The sequence below is a fragment of the Orbicella franksi genome, chromosome 1 (assembly GCF_964199315.1).
Source record: "Orbicella franksi chromosome 1, jaOrbFran1.1, whole genome shotgun sequence".
NCBI lineage: Eukaryota > Metazoa > Cnidaria > Anthozoa > Scleractinia > Merulinidae > Orbicella > Orbicella franksi.
In genome coordinates this window covers 26,529,177-26,546,107 of record NC_138145.1, presented here as the reverse complement: position 1 = coordinate 26,546,107, position 16,931 = coordinate 26,529,177, and the positions used below count along the sequence as shown (strand labels likewise).

The 16,931-nt window shown below is 39.0% G+C and overlaps 3 protein-coding genes across 4 annotated transcripts in view; 1 reads left to right on the top strand and 2 right to left on the bottom strand.

Annotated features, from left to right (window-relative positions):
• Positions 1-770: 770 nt before the first annotated feature.
• LOC145499778 (G-protein coupled receptor 135-like) lies at positions 771-2,564 on the top strand. The gene has a single exon (XM_081479309.1). The coding sequence runs from the start codon at positions 1,334-1,336 to the stop codon at positions 2,549-2,551; it is 1,218 nt and encodes a 405-aa protein (XP_081335435.1). The 5' UTR covers positions 771-1,333; the 3' UTR covers positions 2,552-2,564.
• An 831-nt stretch (positions 2,565-3,395) lies between these two features.
• LOC145499739 (uncharacterized) lies at positions 3,396-8,808 on the bottom strand. Of its 2 annotated transcripts, XM_081479271.1 has the most exons (4): positions 8,598-8,808; positions 8,267-8,392; positions 6,112-7,674; positions 5,199-5,610 (listed from the first exon to the last, which is right to left on the bottom strand). In XM_081479271.1, exons 3-4 carry the CDS (start codon positions 7,604-7,606, stop codon positions 5,213-5,215), a joined length of 1,893 nt encoding a protein of 630 aa, XP_081335397.1. In that variant the 5' UTR covers positions 7,607-7,674; positions 8,267-8,392; positions 8,598-8,808; the 3' UTR covers positions 5,199-5,212. The 2 variants fall into 2 exon arrangements, with proteins under 2 accessions (XP_081335392.1, XP_081335397.1); XM_081479266.1 differs by lacking the exon at positions 8,598-8,808 and adding an exon at positions 3,396-3,484 and having other exon boundaries at positions 5,207-5,610; positions 6,112-8,357.
• Positions 8,809-9,527: 719 nt separating this feature from the next.
• Positions 9,528-16,931, bottom strand: part of LOC145499718 (uncharacterized) — a 75,993-nt gene continuing 68,589 nt past the window's right edge. The window contains exons 19-26 of the mRNA XM_081479246.1: positions 16,455-16,526; positions 15,394-15,465; positions 14,154-14,225; positions 13,800-13,871; positions 13,604-13,675; positions 11,285-11,380; positions 11,048-11,119; positions 9,528-10,034 (exon numbers count right to left, since the gene is read on the bottom strand). Coding sequence (XP_081335372.1) covers positions 9,956-10,034; positions 11,048-11,119; positions 11,285-11,380; positions 13,604-13,675; positions 13,800-13,871; positions 14,154-14,225; positions 15,394-15,465; positions 16,455-16,526 — 607 coding nt within the window. The 3' untranslated portion in view covers positions 9,528-9,955. The remainder of the gene's footprint in view (positions 10,035-11,047; positions 11,120-11,284; positions 11,381-13,603; positions 13,676-13,799; positions 13,872-14,153; positions 14,226-15,393; positions 15,466-16,454; positions 16,527-16,931) is intronic.

Sequence of the window (16,931 nt, the reverse complement as noted above, 5' to 3'; positions counted from 1 at the left end):
CAGGCAATTACTTTAGTTTTGGTTTTGGTTTTACTACGGTTTGAAATTAGCTGAGAAGTCCAGTTGGTAAGTAATTGGTTTGGTTTTGGTTTTACGACACTCATTTGAAAATCGCTCCAAATTAATCAGTTAAATAAATAATAAATACCTCTTACTAACCGAGGTTCAAATGACTGACATACGTGAAAAGCAAAGCGAGTCAATTCGAAATCGTTGCTAGTTTCAATACCTGTCAAAATTTTAGAAAAACAGAAGGTTTTGAAATTTACATTTGCCACGAACGTTACGAAACTCGGCGCAAATCACGAGACAGCAGCTGCAAATTCAGTATAATACGGCCTGCTAAATTGACCAATCACAGGTAAGCATGGTAACTGAGATATAATAAAAGCACTTATTTTTGAACGATAGGTTAATAAGCAGCACAGCTGATGAGCTCGTGTCATACAACAAAAAGGTTTGATATTGCTAAAATTACAAGTTAAAAGTCCTAATACATTCTAAAATTACGAGAACACTGGATTTAATTGTTATTTTTCAAACTACATCATTTACATTTTGCTTTGTTATGTTTTCTTTGGTTTTGTTTTTCCATGAGATTTCATTGCCACCTTTACAATAAAATACAATACAATACAATACAATACAATATTTTTTTATATAGCGAGTATATGCAAAGCTCTATATCGCTTTACAGTCATGAAAGTAAAACTAAATATAATAATTTAAACTAACTTAAGTATAAACTTTAAGTTAGAAATTATCTAAAAGCAATTCTGAAAAGATGAGTTTTTTAAACGCGATTTAAAGACGGCGACCGATGGACTTAACTTAATTTCAAGAGGCAGATCATTCCATAGTTTGGGGGCGGCAACTGAGAAGGCTCTGTCTCCGTAAGTTTACAAAACAATAATGAAAAAAGGAAATGACAGATTGCGGACTTTTGTTTCAGGGGTAACAAAGAAAAGTGCCATAAGTACCATACACTTTTAATGCATTATTCGTCTGAGTCAGATAATTCCGGTATTTTTTTTTCCAATGCACCTTTGAGACAGCATTAACGCGCCTAAATCGTGTTCGGTATGTAATACCTTAAAGAATGAATTCTTCCTGGTGACTAATTCCTTTCAGGCGAATATTAATTTAAGACGGATTAGTCGCCAAAATAACTTTGGCTATTATTCCGGAAAGCGGCTTAAATTAAAAAAAGCTGTGAAACGAATGAATTTGTCTCCTTTATAGGTGGCAGAGTTGAAGGGCTGAACACACATTGTGAGCCTCCAAGCAACCACGAAGACACAAGTGCAAAGACGTGATTCATTTTTCTGGGACAATGACCTCTTTAAACGCCACGATAGGCAATGATTCAAAAGAAGAAATGCTCTCCTTGGCGACTGATGTTGCGATGGCTTCGTCGACAGCTTCCAAAGTCTTAAAAATAATTCCACTGGCCTTGGTGATGCTCGCGTCAATAGCCGGCAATTCCATTGTGATCCATGCGGTCTACGCGGACATACGCATGCAAACAGCAACGAACATTCTCATTATGAGTCAAAGTATTGTCGATCTTGGGACGAGTGTTCTTGTGATTCCATTCGCTCTGATTTCCGTCGGTTGCGACGGGTGGATTTTTGGAGATAAATTCTGCACTGCAAACGGATTCTTTAACCTGTTCTTCACGCAGATTACTGTCTTGCAGCTAGTAATAATCGCATTTGATAGATATTTAGTGATCGTGAGACCGTCAAGACGTGCTATCGATATTAAGGATGCCATGAAATTAGCTGGAATAGCTTGGTGTGTGAGTTTTGTAGGATCATTTCCATGGCTACCGTTGCTGACCAATCGAGTGGAAGTCCTGTTCTTCCAAGGTTTTTACGTGTGCGCACAACGGTACCTACAGAAACCTTTGAACGGTTTGGAATTATTTTCTGTTACTGTCACTATTGGTGTCTTTGCGGTTTTACCATTGGTCCTGATATTTTACAACTACTACCACATTAACAAGGTTATTCATCGAAATAGGCACAGAGTGTCTCCTGTGTCCTTGTCGAACGCTCAGAAGCTGGCGATCAACGTTTACGCGAAATCTGCCTCAACGTCCAAAGTCGTGATAGGTACAAGTTTATTTCAAGTGTTTCCCGCGTGTTTTATCCTACTTTTAGACGGACTGGGCGTCGGTTCTTTTCCACACGATTTCGAAACAGCCGTCAAATGGATCATGTGGTGCCATTGTGTAGTCAAGCCCATAATATACGCAGCGAAGAGCCGAGTATGGGCGAGAGTCATTCGTAGCTACCTCGTGACGATTCCGATTTTCTCGTCAATAATCGGAATAGACTTTAAGATAGCATCGTTCTCTACGCTTGCAAATCGCGTTAAAACTTACAGACTCTCGAAACGTAGAAGATCTACACAGAAAAACTTGAAAGGCAGAGGCCCAAGCGAAACGAAGACATCACAGCAGAATACGGAGAGACCGGCATGGTTTAGCAATATAAAGCAGGCGTGGCTGGCTGATGATCAGCAAGACAATTTTTGTTCGTTTTAAACTTAGACATTGATACATAACTAACCCCCTCCCCCTTTCATTCGATGGTAGACCTGGCAACAGCAATGGCAACGGCGATGCCACGTGCAACACCAAGTAAAAAATGAATTTACATTTACCAAAGAATCCCAAAATTACATATGGCTGTTCAGTAGCTCTACTAGTTTTAAACCTAGTTGCAGCTGAGGATGTAAGGGAAGCGTTGAACTCCAAATAGAAGTAGGAGAATTACACCGTCCCTAACGAACAGATCCCGAAATCCCTGGGTAAAATCTATTTTTCCTATCGGCCGGGCATTGTGCCCTGTGACCCGGTGGCATGTGACTGTTCAAGCTCCCTACTGATCAAGAAATATCTGCAGGCTAAGCCACTATTTTACCCCACAGATTATTCTTTATTATTTAGACATACCTTTCTTATGTTTAATTTCAAAATGTTGTTTAAGATCACGATAGTTATTGCGGTGAACTCTTTACTTTTTCTAAACTATATGTTTTTAATTTATTCCACCGCAGCATAATTAAGTAGTAACTAAAATGTTTTTTGATGGGTAATCAAGTTTACACCTTTACCCAGTCACTAAAATTTATATTTTCAAAATTACGTAGCATGATTAGTCTAATGGTAAAACGTGGCGAAGGTTACCATGTTTTTAAAAGATTAAATAGTCTGTATATTTCATTAACAGCACGTATAAATGAAAAACACTCATTGGATATATAATTCCGTTGGTTGTTTTTTCTGCTCTCGTTTTGGTAAACCAAAAAGTTTTTCACAAAGCTAAACACTTTAAAGCAAGCACTACAGATAAATACAGTATGTTTTGGAAGTAGTATGTGTGACTTAGTTCATTTTCTGTGTTAATACATTCTTCTTTTTCTGATACAACACTTCTGGTTTAAGCCCATGTCGTCTGAAGTCGCCAACTGGGAACTGTTACAGAAAAGAAGATAATCTTTGCTATAAAAAGGCTACATTGAGATAAATACACAGGAAGCTCTGCCATTAAGCTAGTTAATTCAAGGGCACAATTATGTGAGTTAGGGAACTGTCTACAATACCGTATCAATTACTCTATTACACTGTAGGCTTTTTTAGATGGAGGAGACGTTTTCCTGGTAGCACTGTATCACCCTCCATACTGTCTCCCTGGGTGAGATAACTCTTGATACATTTCCTTATAGCACCGATCCTTTTATACGATGAATCTCAAAGCTGGGAGTGGAGGGGCAAGTTGGAGGGTATTTGCTTCAAAAGAAACATGGCCTTAGGGGGGAGAGGGAGGTGAGCTATTATTGATTCGCCTTCAAGAGCCACGTCGCGACAAGTGAAGCATGCGTGAAATCTGTAGGACCAATTTTTTGGATGGGTTACCAGGCACAACGTAGACTTGCCACAAGTCGACTGCGAAAATGCGAAAGCGAGCGAGTCTCAACGGAAACGGGCTTTGAAAAAGTCTAGGCACAACGTTTTCAAAACAGTCGCTCGGTAAACAGTGGCAAGTGGTATGTGCTATCACTTCCACCCATCATTTATTTTTCTTCATTTAAACAATCCCTTTAGCGGTTGATTGCAGGGTGAGGTGCAGTTGTATGCCACATTTCAAACATTTCATTTGTCAAAAGAAACTATTTTAAGATGTCTTCAGTCGTCTTTTATAGGAAAATTTGAGACGGCCGCGTATTCTATTATTATCCTAGGTTCTTAAAATATCAGTTCCCATTACGGTAACAGACGAATAGGCCCGAGTCACATTCTATATGACAGCTTTGTTAAGATTTACACTGGTTATGTTGATGCCTTTGTGATTTGAAGTTTTCGAAGTTCATAAGTTTAAGTCTTCAGCTTTTAATTGTAGTTTTCATTGTTTTTTGTCACACTTTTATTATCGCTACGGTTAGCTTATATATTAAGTAGGAAACGTCCTCGATAGGGATAATCTCTCATGGTTTCTTTTTCATAATAAATTTGGATAGGATTGGATTGAAATCTGTGGCTTTATTATTCTAAGTGTTATTCTGTTCTTGTCATAAATTCTTTTTTTAGAAGCCGCGTTTCTTCGGCACCCTTTAACAACTAACACGTTTCCAGAGATTTTACTACGTGGTGTAAACTGTTGAACAGTCCATAAAATTGTCATAGTGGAAAAAAAAAATGTGATTTTATAACTGTAAATCGCAAATGCCCCAGATACTTGGGTGAGATTAAGCTACGTGGCATGTTGCCTTGCATAGGGTGGCTGCGCCCGCAGTACGAGGGGCAGTCAAAACTTAGCTGTTATTCCGAAACGACACTATAATTTAGTCTTTTTCTTCGCAGCTAACAAAAAATAAAGACAATTCTTAAGTTGCTTTGGCCTCTTCTAATGCTTAACTCGAGAATTCTTGGTTTAATTTGACGAGGAATAGCATATTTTGTTCAAATGACACAACTATTATCCTATCTGGGACAGCGTTCGAAGAGCGAATTGCCGAACGTGGGCAACCCATTTTTGGCGCCAAATTAAAAGCTCAGAGACTTCAATACCTTTCCTGTCAACATACATTGACGTCAGGACAGCAGAGTTTCTCCCGCCTGCTGAATTCTGATTGGCCAATACAAATTTCAGGTGCACCGCCCGCATGCAAGGTAAACAAATACATAAGTTGTACTCACAGGGATTCAAAAGTGTGTCGTTTCCACTGCGTCATATTCCACAGCATCAAAGATGGAGAAACGCGACTGTATCTCTGTTTGTGTATCTCGATTACACTTCCTGTTTATGCAGGTGGTAGCCTCGCAACTATCTGCCAGCGAGTCCCTCATATTGACATCATGTTGTTCGCCTTCATCAAAACTGACATCAATTACCCCCGTGTCTTTCACTGTCGCGAACAAGGTGGGTATTTCCACGTTCCCAGTGTTTAAGGGGTTTTTAAGGACGTTGGTTTCAACTAGACCACCAATTTCTCCCCGCAAATCGTTGAGAGGAAGAAGAAAAGCCAAGCAGCAAGAACATGACCAATGTGGATTTTTGCGCCATTCCTTGAAGTAGCCATAAAGAAACATTGCGTACTGAACTAAAAAGGAACCAGAAACAAATAGTTTTCATTTAAAACAAAGAACCATAAAAAAGCTGTAGAACACATAACCAAGATGACAAACAGCAAAAGCAGCGTCACACCTTCGTGACCTGATCAAGACAAGGTGTCCATCGAGTAGCATACATTAGATTATCAGCAATGCATGGGCATTCATTTATTTGTACGGCATTATTTATACATGTCAGTAAATCGAGAAGACCTTCAGTGAAAACGCAACAACTGAATGCCTGATAGATGCTTTGGCACTCACAAGTGCTTAATTACTTATGTAATTCGACATAGTTCGAGAAGAAAGTAGAGTACATGAATTGCTATATGACACCATAATGAACTCGAACTGATCATGGAGTGCGAGCTTTCTTGAGTATTTTATAAAGCAGAATAATTGGAGAAGATAATCAACCCATAAAAATTTTAAAGGATCAATAAAAGTACAAAGCTTGCCCACGCAATTGCATGTTATTAGTATTTTCTTACCAACAAGTACACCGATCACCAAAGTGTTTGCTCCAACCACCAATATGTCAAAGAAGACTGTGTTCATGAATGACACGGTCGAGTCTGGTATGTTTTCTGCAGGAATTTTACTCACGGCTCCAATGGCCAAGTTGACAACAGTAACGGCGAGGGATGTTGACATCAGTCTGTTTTCAAACGCGTCTTGCATGGGACGGACATAGGAAAAGAGCATCCCATACATCCCAGCAATGGTCAAAGCCAAGCCAATGTAGGACCTGCTTTCTTGTCCCACAAGGATCAGACCAGATGTGAGGATTACTTTACGTGACATTTCAACCAGCTCCCAATACCACGATTGGGTTTTATAATTCTCAAAGAGAAAACGCAATCCTGTGATCACTTCCACACAAGGTCCTGGTTCCTCAGATGCGCCGGTGTCTGCTGCATCTAATGTCAGTCTTCGTTTCCTCCAAAGGGTGATGAATGTGGTGACAGATAGAGCAAAAATATAGGCAATAGAAATATACGCCACGATAAGCAAATGATTGTACTTTGTCCCTTGGCACTGTATGCTGTAATCTGCGGTTAGGAACTTGTTACACAACTTTTCCTTTTCATCTCGGCAAAGTTCCCGACAGGCAAGTGGCAATACATTGGCTGTCTTTGAACACGTGCTCAGGTATGTCACGTAAAGGAAGAAAAACAAATTTCTGAACACAAGTTCTTTTGCCTCAGATACCTTTTTCGACCTTTCCTCTTCAAGCAGGCTTCGATTTCTTAAGAGTATCACTTTACGAACTCCGTATGCCACGCCATAAATGCCGATGACAATCGCATTTATTGTCATCATCACAATCAAGTTTCCAAACGCATCCACGTGAAACCCCGGAAGGAAGCAGTGAACAGGTGCTATCTGAAGAATATCAACCTGGAGTAGTCCTGAATACTTTCCAATCACCCGCAGGGAGGTTGGCCATTGTATGTGCGAGAACGTTTCCAGTAAGCCATACGTCACTTGATAAAAACCTATCACGATCTTAAGCTTTGCTAGAATCATGTCGACCAAAGAGTGTTCTTCGTCCCGGTTACTCTTTCTCTTGTTTATCCACACCAGGATTACCATGATCATCAATAAAACCGCCGCCATGATCGACAGCTGTATAACCATCCACTTTTTAGACGGACATGGCCTGCATGTTTGTAACTGCTTATAGTAACCAGGACTGCAAACTCCACAGAGTGGACCTTCGTAACCAGTATTACACAGGGAATCTAAACCACCCTTGCAAGACTCTTCTACAAGGCACTTGAAAGGAGTTGGTATCGGATAAGGGTATTGGACATCACCATGACCTAACGCTGGTGCCGATGCCAAGAGGTTTGCTATAAAAACGCGGTAGCGATTTTTCTGAGAATCATTCCTCCATTTCCACCAATAACCAGATTTTAAAGTTGCATAATCATCTCTGCATTCTAGCCCACCTTGTCCACATTTATGACATTTCTCGAACATATGGGTTCGATAAAATCCTTTCAGGCATTTGCAAGCTCGTAATCCAGCAAAGAAGTCTGATTCAGTTCCTGTTGAAAAAGAAGGGGAAAGAGTTTATACCCCATTGATCCTGAGAGACATTTACATTTCATGATTGCGTCGGTGTCGCTCGGTTTGTTGGGAACAGATATGACGTGTCGCAGTCTGGCATTTTTTGGCAAGTGACCCTGCCGCTTAGTATCGGTAACGAACGCCCAAATGCCAATAGTCTAGCTTTAAAAAGACAAAAATGGTTACTGTACGCATTTTAAAAATGGACGGGTGCTGGTTGAAAGTAGCCAATTACGATCAACTGACTGGAAGCTAGGACAGATTCCTTGCTTATATTTCATAATAATAAGGAGCATAAAGCTAGTTATTCAATGAAAATCCTTTTAAACATGTTCACGTTCAGTTTATCTGAGAGTGATAACAGACGCCTCTCTCATCTACTTCACGCCAAATGGCGCATAAGGCTTCATCTGCAAGTAACGAGTTTTTCAAGCTTTCTTTAGTGGGATTCAGTGACAATCTGTTAAATGACGGTTACCATACGTAACATGGGTAATCCCGTTATTACCCAAAGAAGGATTGAATTGAAATGAGTTTCATAAAAATAAAATGAGCATGCTCATTGTTTACCTAGGGGACAAGTCTTGCAATCCTGAGCTTGGGTACCTGGCGCTTTATCAAATGGAACATAGGAACCATTCGGACACTTCTTACAGCTGCTAGCCACGTAACCGACATCGTCTGAGTAAAAACCGCCTGAAACACATAGAAAAATGGGTCTGTATTGGACTACAAAGAGGAAAGTTAACGATGGCAATAGTTGCAGGGACGTTTACTGTAATTGTTGGGATGAACTGATATAGTTACAAAGATCATTAAAACTCATTTCTTGGTTTACGTTTGAATTCTCCTCACTTCGAGGCAAGTTTAGAAACCGTATAAACTACGTGACGTGCCATACCTGGGGGACATTTTCTACATCCCCATTCTCCTCGAGAGGTAGAGTTTGAAAATGTGCCCAACGGACATGGGAGAAATACGTAATCAGCTGAGCTTTTGTCGGGTATACGTCTGAATCCGGTCACCAAGAGAGCGGATATAAGGTGTGGACTGTAGTGCGGGTTTCTGACTCTGATAGCTTCTGTAAGGGAATTGTCAGGATTCCTGGAAAAGAGCAGTTACATGCATCCGTTAAAGTTAGATACAAAATGAATGGAGTGAAATGATTCTTGTTCGTGTATGAGAGCTTCTGTTGAGTCCTTCATTATATCGCAAAAGTTAACTTTGTGGATAAAAATGACTCATATTTGTGTAGAAAGCGGTGGCACCGATTTTGAAAGCTGGAAATCAGTACACGCACAGGCAGGTGATCTCAAATTCTCTTTTTCTAGGGGGTGAGAGAATATCTTCTTGCAAGCGTCAAGAAAAGCAAATTCACGTTCTGGACAGACAGTTGCCTGGAACACAGTTAAAAATGCTCGAAAATACTTGAACGAATTGCAGAAATCTTTGAAATGTGTCCTCAGGAATTCTCACAAATCTTCTGTTTGACCATTCGATTAGCAATGAAAATGTTGTTAAAACAAACTGAAATAATAGAATGTATACAAAAAAATACTGAAATAGTTTTAGTTATGATATACATACACATTAACCGGCCACACCGAAATCCTTAATGACTTTTGAACAAAAATAGAATACTGATTTGGCCACGGTGTTTACTGCATTGTTTTTGTGATTTTTTAATTTTTTAAAAAAATAAATGTACTGACAGATATATTTTACAGCGCGTCTTGTCCTCAGATGAATATTTCAGTGTTCTAATCGTTCTGTTCGTTATCATTCTGAAAAGAAAGAAGACTGATTTCAACACTAGCTTTAGCATCGATTGCATAAATTTATGCGGCAAAACGCGACCGCGAATAATTTCGTTATAAAACTATGTTCAGACGGGAGACGGAATCTGCCCTTACGGACGCGAATATAAGCATACGTCATCCAAACTGGCGACTCGTTGATCGTAAATTCATGACGTCCTTACCACGTCACACGAAATTATTAAGACCCAATAAAAGCCTTGCTGGGAATAAAAAAAATCAAAATTCAGCGAAGGTAAAGAAAACGTAGCTGAGTGCTGAGTCAGGAATGCGCAGACAAGAGAGAAATGCAGGAATGATGCAGTTGAGAAAAGTGGTACTTAAGAAGGCCTTTACTTAAAGCACTGAAATAAAGTGGTTTCTTGTTTGTGTCGTTTCTTTTTTTCAATATATTTTTAGCCTTTATTAGTGATACGAATCCCTATTTATTTGAAACGATACTTCACAGTTTGGAATCCAAACCGTGGACACCAATGAAGAAATCAAGACTAAAGATCTTCAACTTCGTCCGTAGCAAATATCTGACAAGTTAAAAGAAAATTATTTCTTAAGAAAAATACAACAAAAACAAGTTACTGAAGAAAACAAGTGCAACTCACGCTATATTAACACACGTGAAACTGTTTGGTTAGAACGGTTTTAATGTGCTATACTGACACCATTTTTGTCACAAAATCACTTCGAATTGAGTAAGACGAGATTGCCTTTGTTGCCTCTTTTGTACTGCCTCTCCCCGCGTTTGATTGATCGTTTAACCTCAGTAAAAGTAAATACTCCGCCATCTATATCACCCTGATAAATCACATTTTAATTGTCTTTCACATAAACAATAGCCTCCATTTGGCGCGAAAATATGTTCGGTTATTATCTGTTCCGAGAAGCAAACAGTTTTCCGAGAGCGTAGCTCGAGGAAAACTGTGATCTTTGAGGAATAGATAACGTCCAAGGACAAGTATCCGAGCATATTTTCGGGCCAAATGAAGGCTATTGTGTTTATTCTTCAAAAATATTACAAAAAAAACGCGCAGTTTTAAAAATTCGGGAATATAACCCAGTTTTAGCTGGGGCATATTCAGTCACGTGACGCGTTTAGATGAATTAAACGTTTAGATGGATTATATTATTAACCTTGACATGGGTAAGGTAAGGTAAAGTCTGCATACGAGCCAAGTGGCCCACCAGGCCGGAGCTTATCCCCGGTTCTGTAGCATGAAGCGACTAGGAGTATTTCTACTCCCCCCCTGGATGGGTTACCCCCAGCATTAAGTTCGCCGGCACCCATTCATACACCTGGGTGGAGAGAGGCACTGTGAGAGTAGTGTCTTGCCCAAGAACACAACACAATGTTTCCCCGCCATGGCTCGAACCCGGACCGCTCGATCCGGAGACAAGCGCACTAACCATGAGGCCACCACGCCTCCCATAACCTTGTCATGGGTGAATAAATATTTACTTAAAATCATCGAAGCATGTGTGTGTGCGACTGAAGATTTGTATGCTTATAAACGATGTTAGAGTAGAAGTGGTAACTTACACTTGTAAACTCAGTGTGCCGAGTCTAAATGCCTCTGGGCCGATGGTCTGTATAGGATTATCCGATAAAATTCTTTAAAAAAAGCAAAAATAAAAGAGTTTACTCCGTGGAAAATGCGCGTACGCTTTTCACATTTGTTTACGAGTTGAATTACTTCAGAAAACGAACAGGTAAACGCAGCGAACGAGTAGCTTTTCTGAAACACTTCAATGACGTCAGTTTACTCTTGAAACTCACATAATCTCTTCATCTTCAAAAATGGTACTCTGCCGCGGATACAGATTAAAGAAAGCTCGATATGGAATATTCTTCAATCGATTGCCGCTTGCAAATCTGGAAGATAATAAAAGATGACTGCCGCACGGAAAACCATTCCACTGTTAGAAATGCTTTGGTCTTTAGACGTTTGGTAGACGTAATGACTTATTGTGTGGATTATGTTGGGACTCTCGTTACTCACTAGACGTTTTTAAAACCACGGTATTTCTTCTATCAAATGGTAATATTGTTAACGTCCATGCCTTATGCGACTTTTTACAACACTCCTTTCTGTTTAGCCACTGAAAAGAGCTCAGTGTTAATAGAAAAAATATCGGCAATTTGACGAAGGCTTATACGTGTTTTTTTTAATATCCACAGAAAAGTAATCACTTACGATGAGAGAGCAAGGAAGTTAGAAAATGGGTGAAAACAGTTTCAGGACATTACAACAGAGAACCTTGACATACACCCCCCTAGCTACCAGTTATGAGCGCTTGGTCGTTTCATCGGCTGTAATTAAAAGCGTTTTGTTAGCTGCCAAGAACCATATTCCAATACTATAACTACAAGACCCTGTAAGTACTTACAGATGCAACAACCGTGTTGTACAACAGAAAAAGTCTTTCGGTAAGTATTGAATTTCGTTGTTAGAAATAAAGCTGTAAATCAGAAATTTAGAATTAATGTGTTATCTAATTAATCCACAGGCGACGACCCAAGCTCATGATGCGAGGAGTGTTTTTTTTTTTTTTCTGCTTTTTTTTGTTGTTGTTGTTGTTTACTTTTTATCGAACGTTCAGCGAAACGTGACATATTCTAAGCATGGCGAGAGTCATGTTTCGCGTATTCCAGGCAAACTCAGTTGTTGTGTAATAGAATATGTGACGTTTCGCTGAATGCTCGCTAAGACGTGAAAAAAAAAAAAAAGAAAGAAAGAAAACACACACTCCTCGCATGATGAGCTTGGGCCGCCTGTGATTAATCTTGGACACAATATTTACATGTGCAGGATAGCTTGGAACCTCGTCAAATATTTTAAGAACAACAAAACTCTTAAATACAATTCGTAGGCATAGCGATCCAATAGTCACCGGACTCGGCACAACTGTGGTATAAAGCGCATGGATGTCAACATATTTAATAAACCAGAAGTTATAGAATCCCAGCGGAAACCTTCAACTTACGCTCATAGAAAACGAGTGTGATGTGATATTATACTATGATCAGCTGCATTATTATGTTATCCCCAGAAATTGAAAATAAATTTTTTTGGTAACAGGTTTAAGGCAAAAATAGTCTTTGATTTCTTAGATTAGCTCCAATAGACATCAAAATTAAATGAACGCACCGGTTGCGTTTCTTGTTTCATTAGTTCTTTGATAATTCTCTAATAAACATTCAGTTGGTGCCCTACTCATTTTATGGGGTATCTGGAAAACCTTAATAGGGAACAGCGAATAGTCGCGAATAGCAAATAGCGAATAGTACGAATAGTGCGAATAGTCTCAAATAGTGCGAATAGTGGCGAAGTGTCGCGAATAGGGACGAATAGTCGTCAATAGCCACCGCTTTAGTTCAGCAATGATCTGGATCCGTTGAAATTGATCACGTGGAGTAAAAGCTTTTATCCGCGCGGACGCTGGTAGATTATATTCGACCAAGCACGTTCTGTGAAAAAAAAAAAAAAAAACAGTAAAATACGTATGTGACACAAAAGAGCTGCTCTGATAACCGGTTATAAAAACAACATCTAAGCTATATCTCAGGTTAATTAACTATCCAAATAAGCGACTGAATTTCAGTGAATTTATTAAATTTTCTTCTCAGGACTTAGGCTAGGGCTGTCCATCGCCGACATTAAGAAAACAGAAAACACAAGGATAACCAGGAGTCCAGTTCCTGGGATAACCTAACAAAGACGTAATTACGCTTTTGCAGCGGTGAAAACAGAAGAAATTACGTTAAGAAACACCTTTTGTGCTGATGAGCGTCTATGCTTTTTAGCGGAAAAATCCCATCACACGTTGCTTCGTGGTTGACCGCGAGGTACTAAGTATCAAATTTCTGTCATTCGTCACTATTCCCCACCCCTATTTGCCACTATTCGCGGCTATTCGCGACTATTCGCGACTGTTCGCCACTGTCCGCACTATTCGCGACTGTTCGCATTATTCGTACTATTCGCTATTCGCTATTCGCGACTATTCCCTATTCCCTAATCGGGTTTTCCAAACACCCCATTTTATGGGCGTGTGGTCTTACATTTCACTACAGTTACACTACAGTTACACTTACAGTTTCCACAATGCTGTTAGATTTGCAAACGCTCTATCAGGTAAAAATGTAATAGCATTGAAAGACAAATCCCTGCAACGAGGTTTCACCAATAAGAAACAAGATAAAAACATGCTTTATTTCTAACTCATACACTATACACACGTTTCACACATGTACTTTAAAAAAAATGTTAATGAATTCAGAATTCGCTTACAATAACCGAAGATTTGCCAGATTGTCAAACACTCCGTCAGGTAGAGATGTAATAGCATTTGAAGACAAATTCCTAAAAAAAACAGTGGTCATGCACTTAGCTATACAAGCACTAAGCTTAGCTAGTTTATAGGTATGCCACTGAAACAAAGGAAAAATCTCCTGTTGAGTACAACGTTGATATTGAAATGAGCACGTTCCTAAGATGCAACTTTGGCGTGGTTTTCCTATTTTTGCATAAGAAACGTTCCTCTTAGCTCTAATCCGTTGCTTACGATATGGTGCAGTAGCTGTATGTTCATATAACTACACTATTTCACTTCATGGTGGGTGCAATGCGTTTCAATGTACTCACAGATTAAAGAGGTCCTCAAGCGTCGAAAACACATCCGCAGTAAGACATTCAATAGCGTTTGAAGCCAAATCCCTATAAATGATATCAAAACGTATGTACAACAATAAAAAATATCACTCCAGTAAAAAAAGCATCGGTGCGACGCAAAACGTAACCGCTAACGTAAAATGTAACAATAACCCAAAATAAGAATATCAATTTAAAGTACTGCCTTTAATCTTACACCTTCCTTGATAAGCCTGCACACACATGTACCGAAAAAATCGCATTTTACAAAATGTCACGGAAGACAGAAGTAATATATCAAACACGAAAGACTGTGCTTGACCACATTTCCAAACACCGAGAAAAAAATTGAAAATATGACGCGCAGCGGACTATTTTTGAAGAACTTCGAGGTGTTTGGAAATGTGGTTAAACACTGTCTTGATTGTTTGATATATCTTCTCAATCGAAACCAAAACTAAGGAGAAAACAGAGAAATAAAATCGTAAAAATCTATGCTAATTAAGATCAGTTATCCAAACACGGTCACGGTCATGATTTCCTTTGTTCAAACTTGATGATTTATTAATGAGTTTGAGAAAGTCTGTCCTTTTCCTTCTCTCCCCTCCTCTACACCCCAACTACTTCTACATGGTTTGTAGCACTATAAGTGGAACTGGTACATGAATAGACAATGTCTTCTTTTTTGTCCTCATGAAAGTGATAATGGCTTATCATAATAATACCTAATCTTATTAGAAGACTGAGAAAATTACTATCTATGATCCTAAAATCACTCCTTCACAAATTGAACGATTCCTCTGATCCTTCTTTCAATAGTGATATTGCTAAATTCAATTCCAATGATGTACAGTGCACTTTTCTTCTCTCTCTTTCTCTCTCTCTCTCTTTCTTCTTTTTTGTTATTGTTTTCTTTTACGGTTTTGTTGTTGTTTCTGTATTTGGACACTCATAACAAATTACGAATCTATCCTCCAAATTGATCGTCCATGATGACATCTGTTTGCGCTGAGACAGATACTGGCTATCTCCTATAACGCATCAGTGTTAGGTTTTGCGTTGATACATTTCTCCCTGAAGACGTTATTACATTTTTCTTCAAGAGTTGTTAAAATTCTGGTTAATTTTGCATCTTGTGTCAAAGAAAGATTGCACTCGACTTTGCTTTTAGATTACAAAGAAAAGAGTCCATTAAGCTATTGCTTTTGTGGTGTGTACAAGGCGTTTAACTTACAGCTCAAATAGATTTTCCAGGTTGTGAAACACTCCGTTGGGTAGATATTTCAAAGAGTTTGAAGACAAAAACCTGTGGGAAGGTATCAACGTTGAGACAAGGTTTTGGGATAATTATATCCCGAACGTTTGTTTCCAGTACACTATGTTCAATGTCTGGACTTTTTAAGAGGGTGCGTCCATCTTTTTACTTCGGGCTAGTGACCGAGACAGAAAACAAAATATTGCGCTGAAATTCAGATGATCTCAGTATTTTCCACTTCATCAACCAACGCCCAGAGGTTTATAAACAGTTTGTCCTAACTAATAGATGTTTGACGTTCTAAAGATAAGCTGCTAGGCCCCTTAATGTTTGAGTCACAACCATATTTGGAACGTTTAGTACTACCAGTAGCTTCCAACAGCTTGCACGTTTTGACATGACAAGGTCAATAATTAAAGAACGTTTCAATGCATAAGGCGTCGCATGACAAATGCTAAAATTCACATTACCGTTAAAGTTAATTACATTGACGTTATGACGTCATAAACGTGTGAAACGTAAACATTTTCTTTAATATTGCTGTTGGTGGCGTAAACGGAAACAGATTTTATGCTTGATAAAGGTGGATGGGCTTCACTGGGTACCAAATATAAAATACCTAGTAAGCCGCTAACTTATATCACAATTCACTGAATCGATCGTAAGGTTAACTGGACAAACTTATTTTTTAATTTTAAAGTTATCTTTCTCTTGTATAATCTGAATTTAACACGAGACCTAAAGAAAAATTCGTCAATTTCGTTCTTTTAACCTCAGAGCAAGGTTAAATTTAATACATTCAAACCGTAATTCAGTCTTTTTAAAATGTTTTTATGTTTCACTGTCAGAATGCAAAGTACAGATTAGAACGAAAAGTTCGAAAAGTCCGTCAACACTCTGCAGCTTTTTCAGTCCAGTTTACGTATTGACGTGATGTTTTAGGTGTTGCAATGACTGACTCCAAACCTAAATCCCTGCTATAGCACATGCTATGGACAAATGATTACAGTGATGCGGTGGGTGTGTGACGTTTTACTTACAGATTCCTTAGAATTCCGAGATTGGCGAAACATCCGTCAGGTAGAAATGATATAGCAGTGGCAGACAAAGCCCTGTTGAGAGTTTAGTTAAGTAATAATTAGTCATACATGCAATAACTTAAATCTGCTTGTTCTAACTGAGTTCAAACGAAGTTGTACATTACCTGGGAGGAACTAACTTATAAGGGTTTAATGCACAAGCTTATGTGCTAACTGAACGCACGCCTGAGATTCTCGCCTGAGATTCTCGCCAGAGACAACCAGCTGCAGGTATATAAAACTAGGTACTCGGATGTGAACCTACACATACCCAGCTGACAAAGTAGAGCAAATAAGGTCTAGCCAATCAAAACTAGGTAAAACTAATTTCAAGGAATTAACCTTCAGTCTGATTAAGTGAGCCAAGGCCGCAAGGAAAGCGTAAACAAGTTTACAACTAAAGCCTACTTTTGAGAGTCTCTGGAACAAACGAAAGTG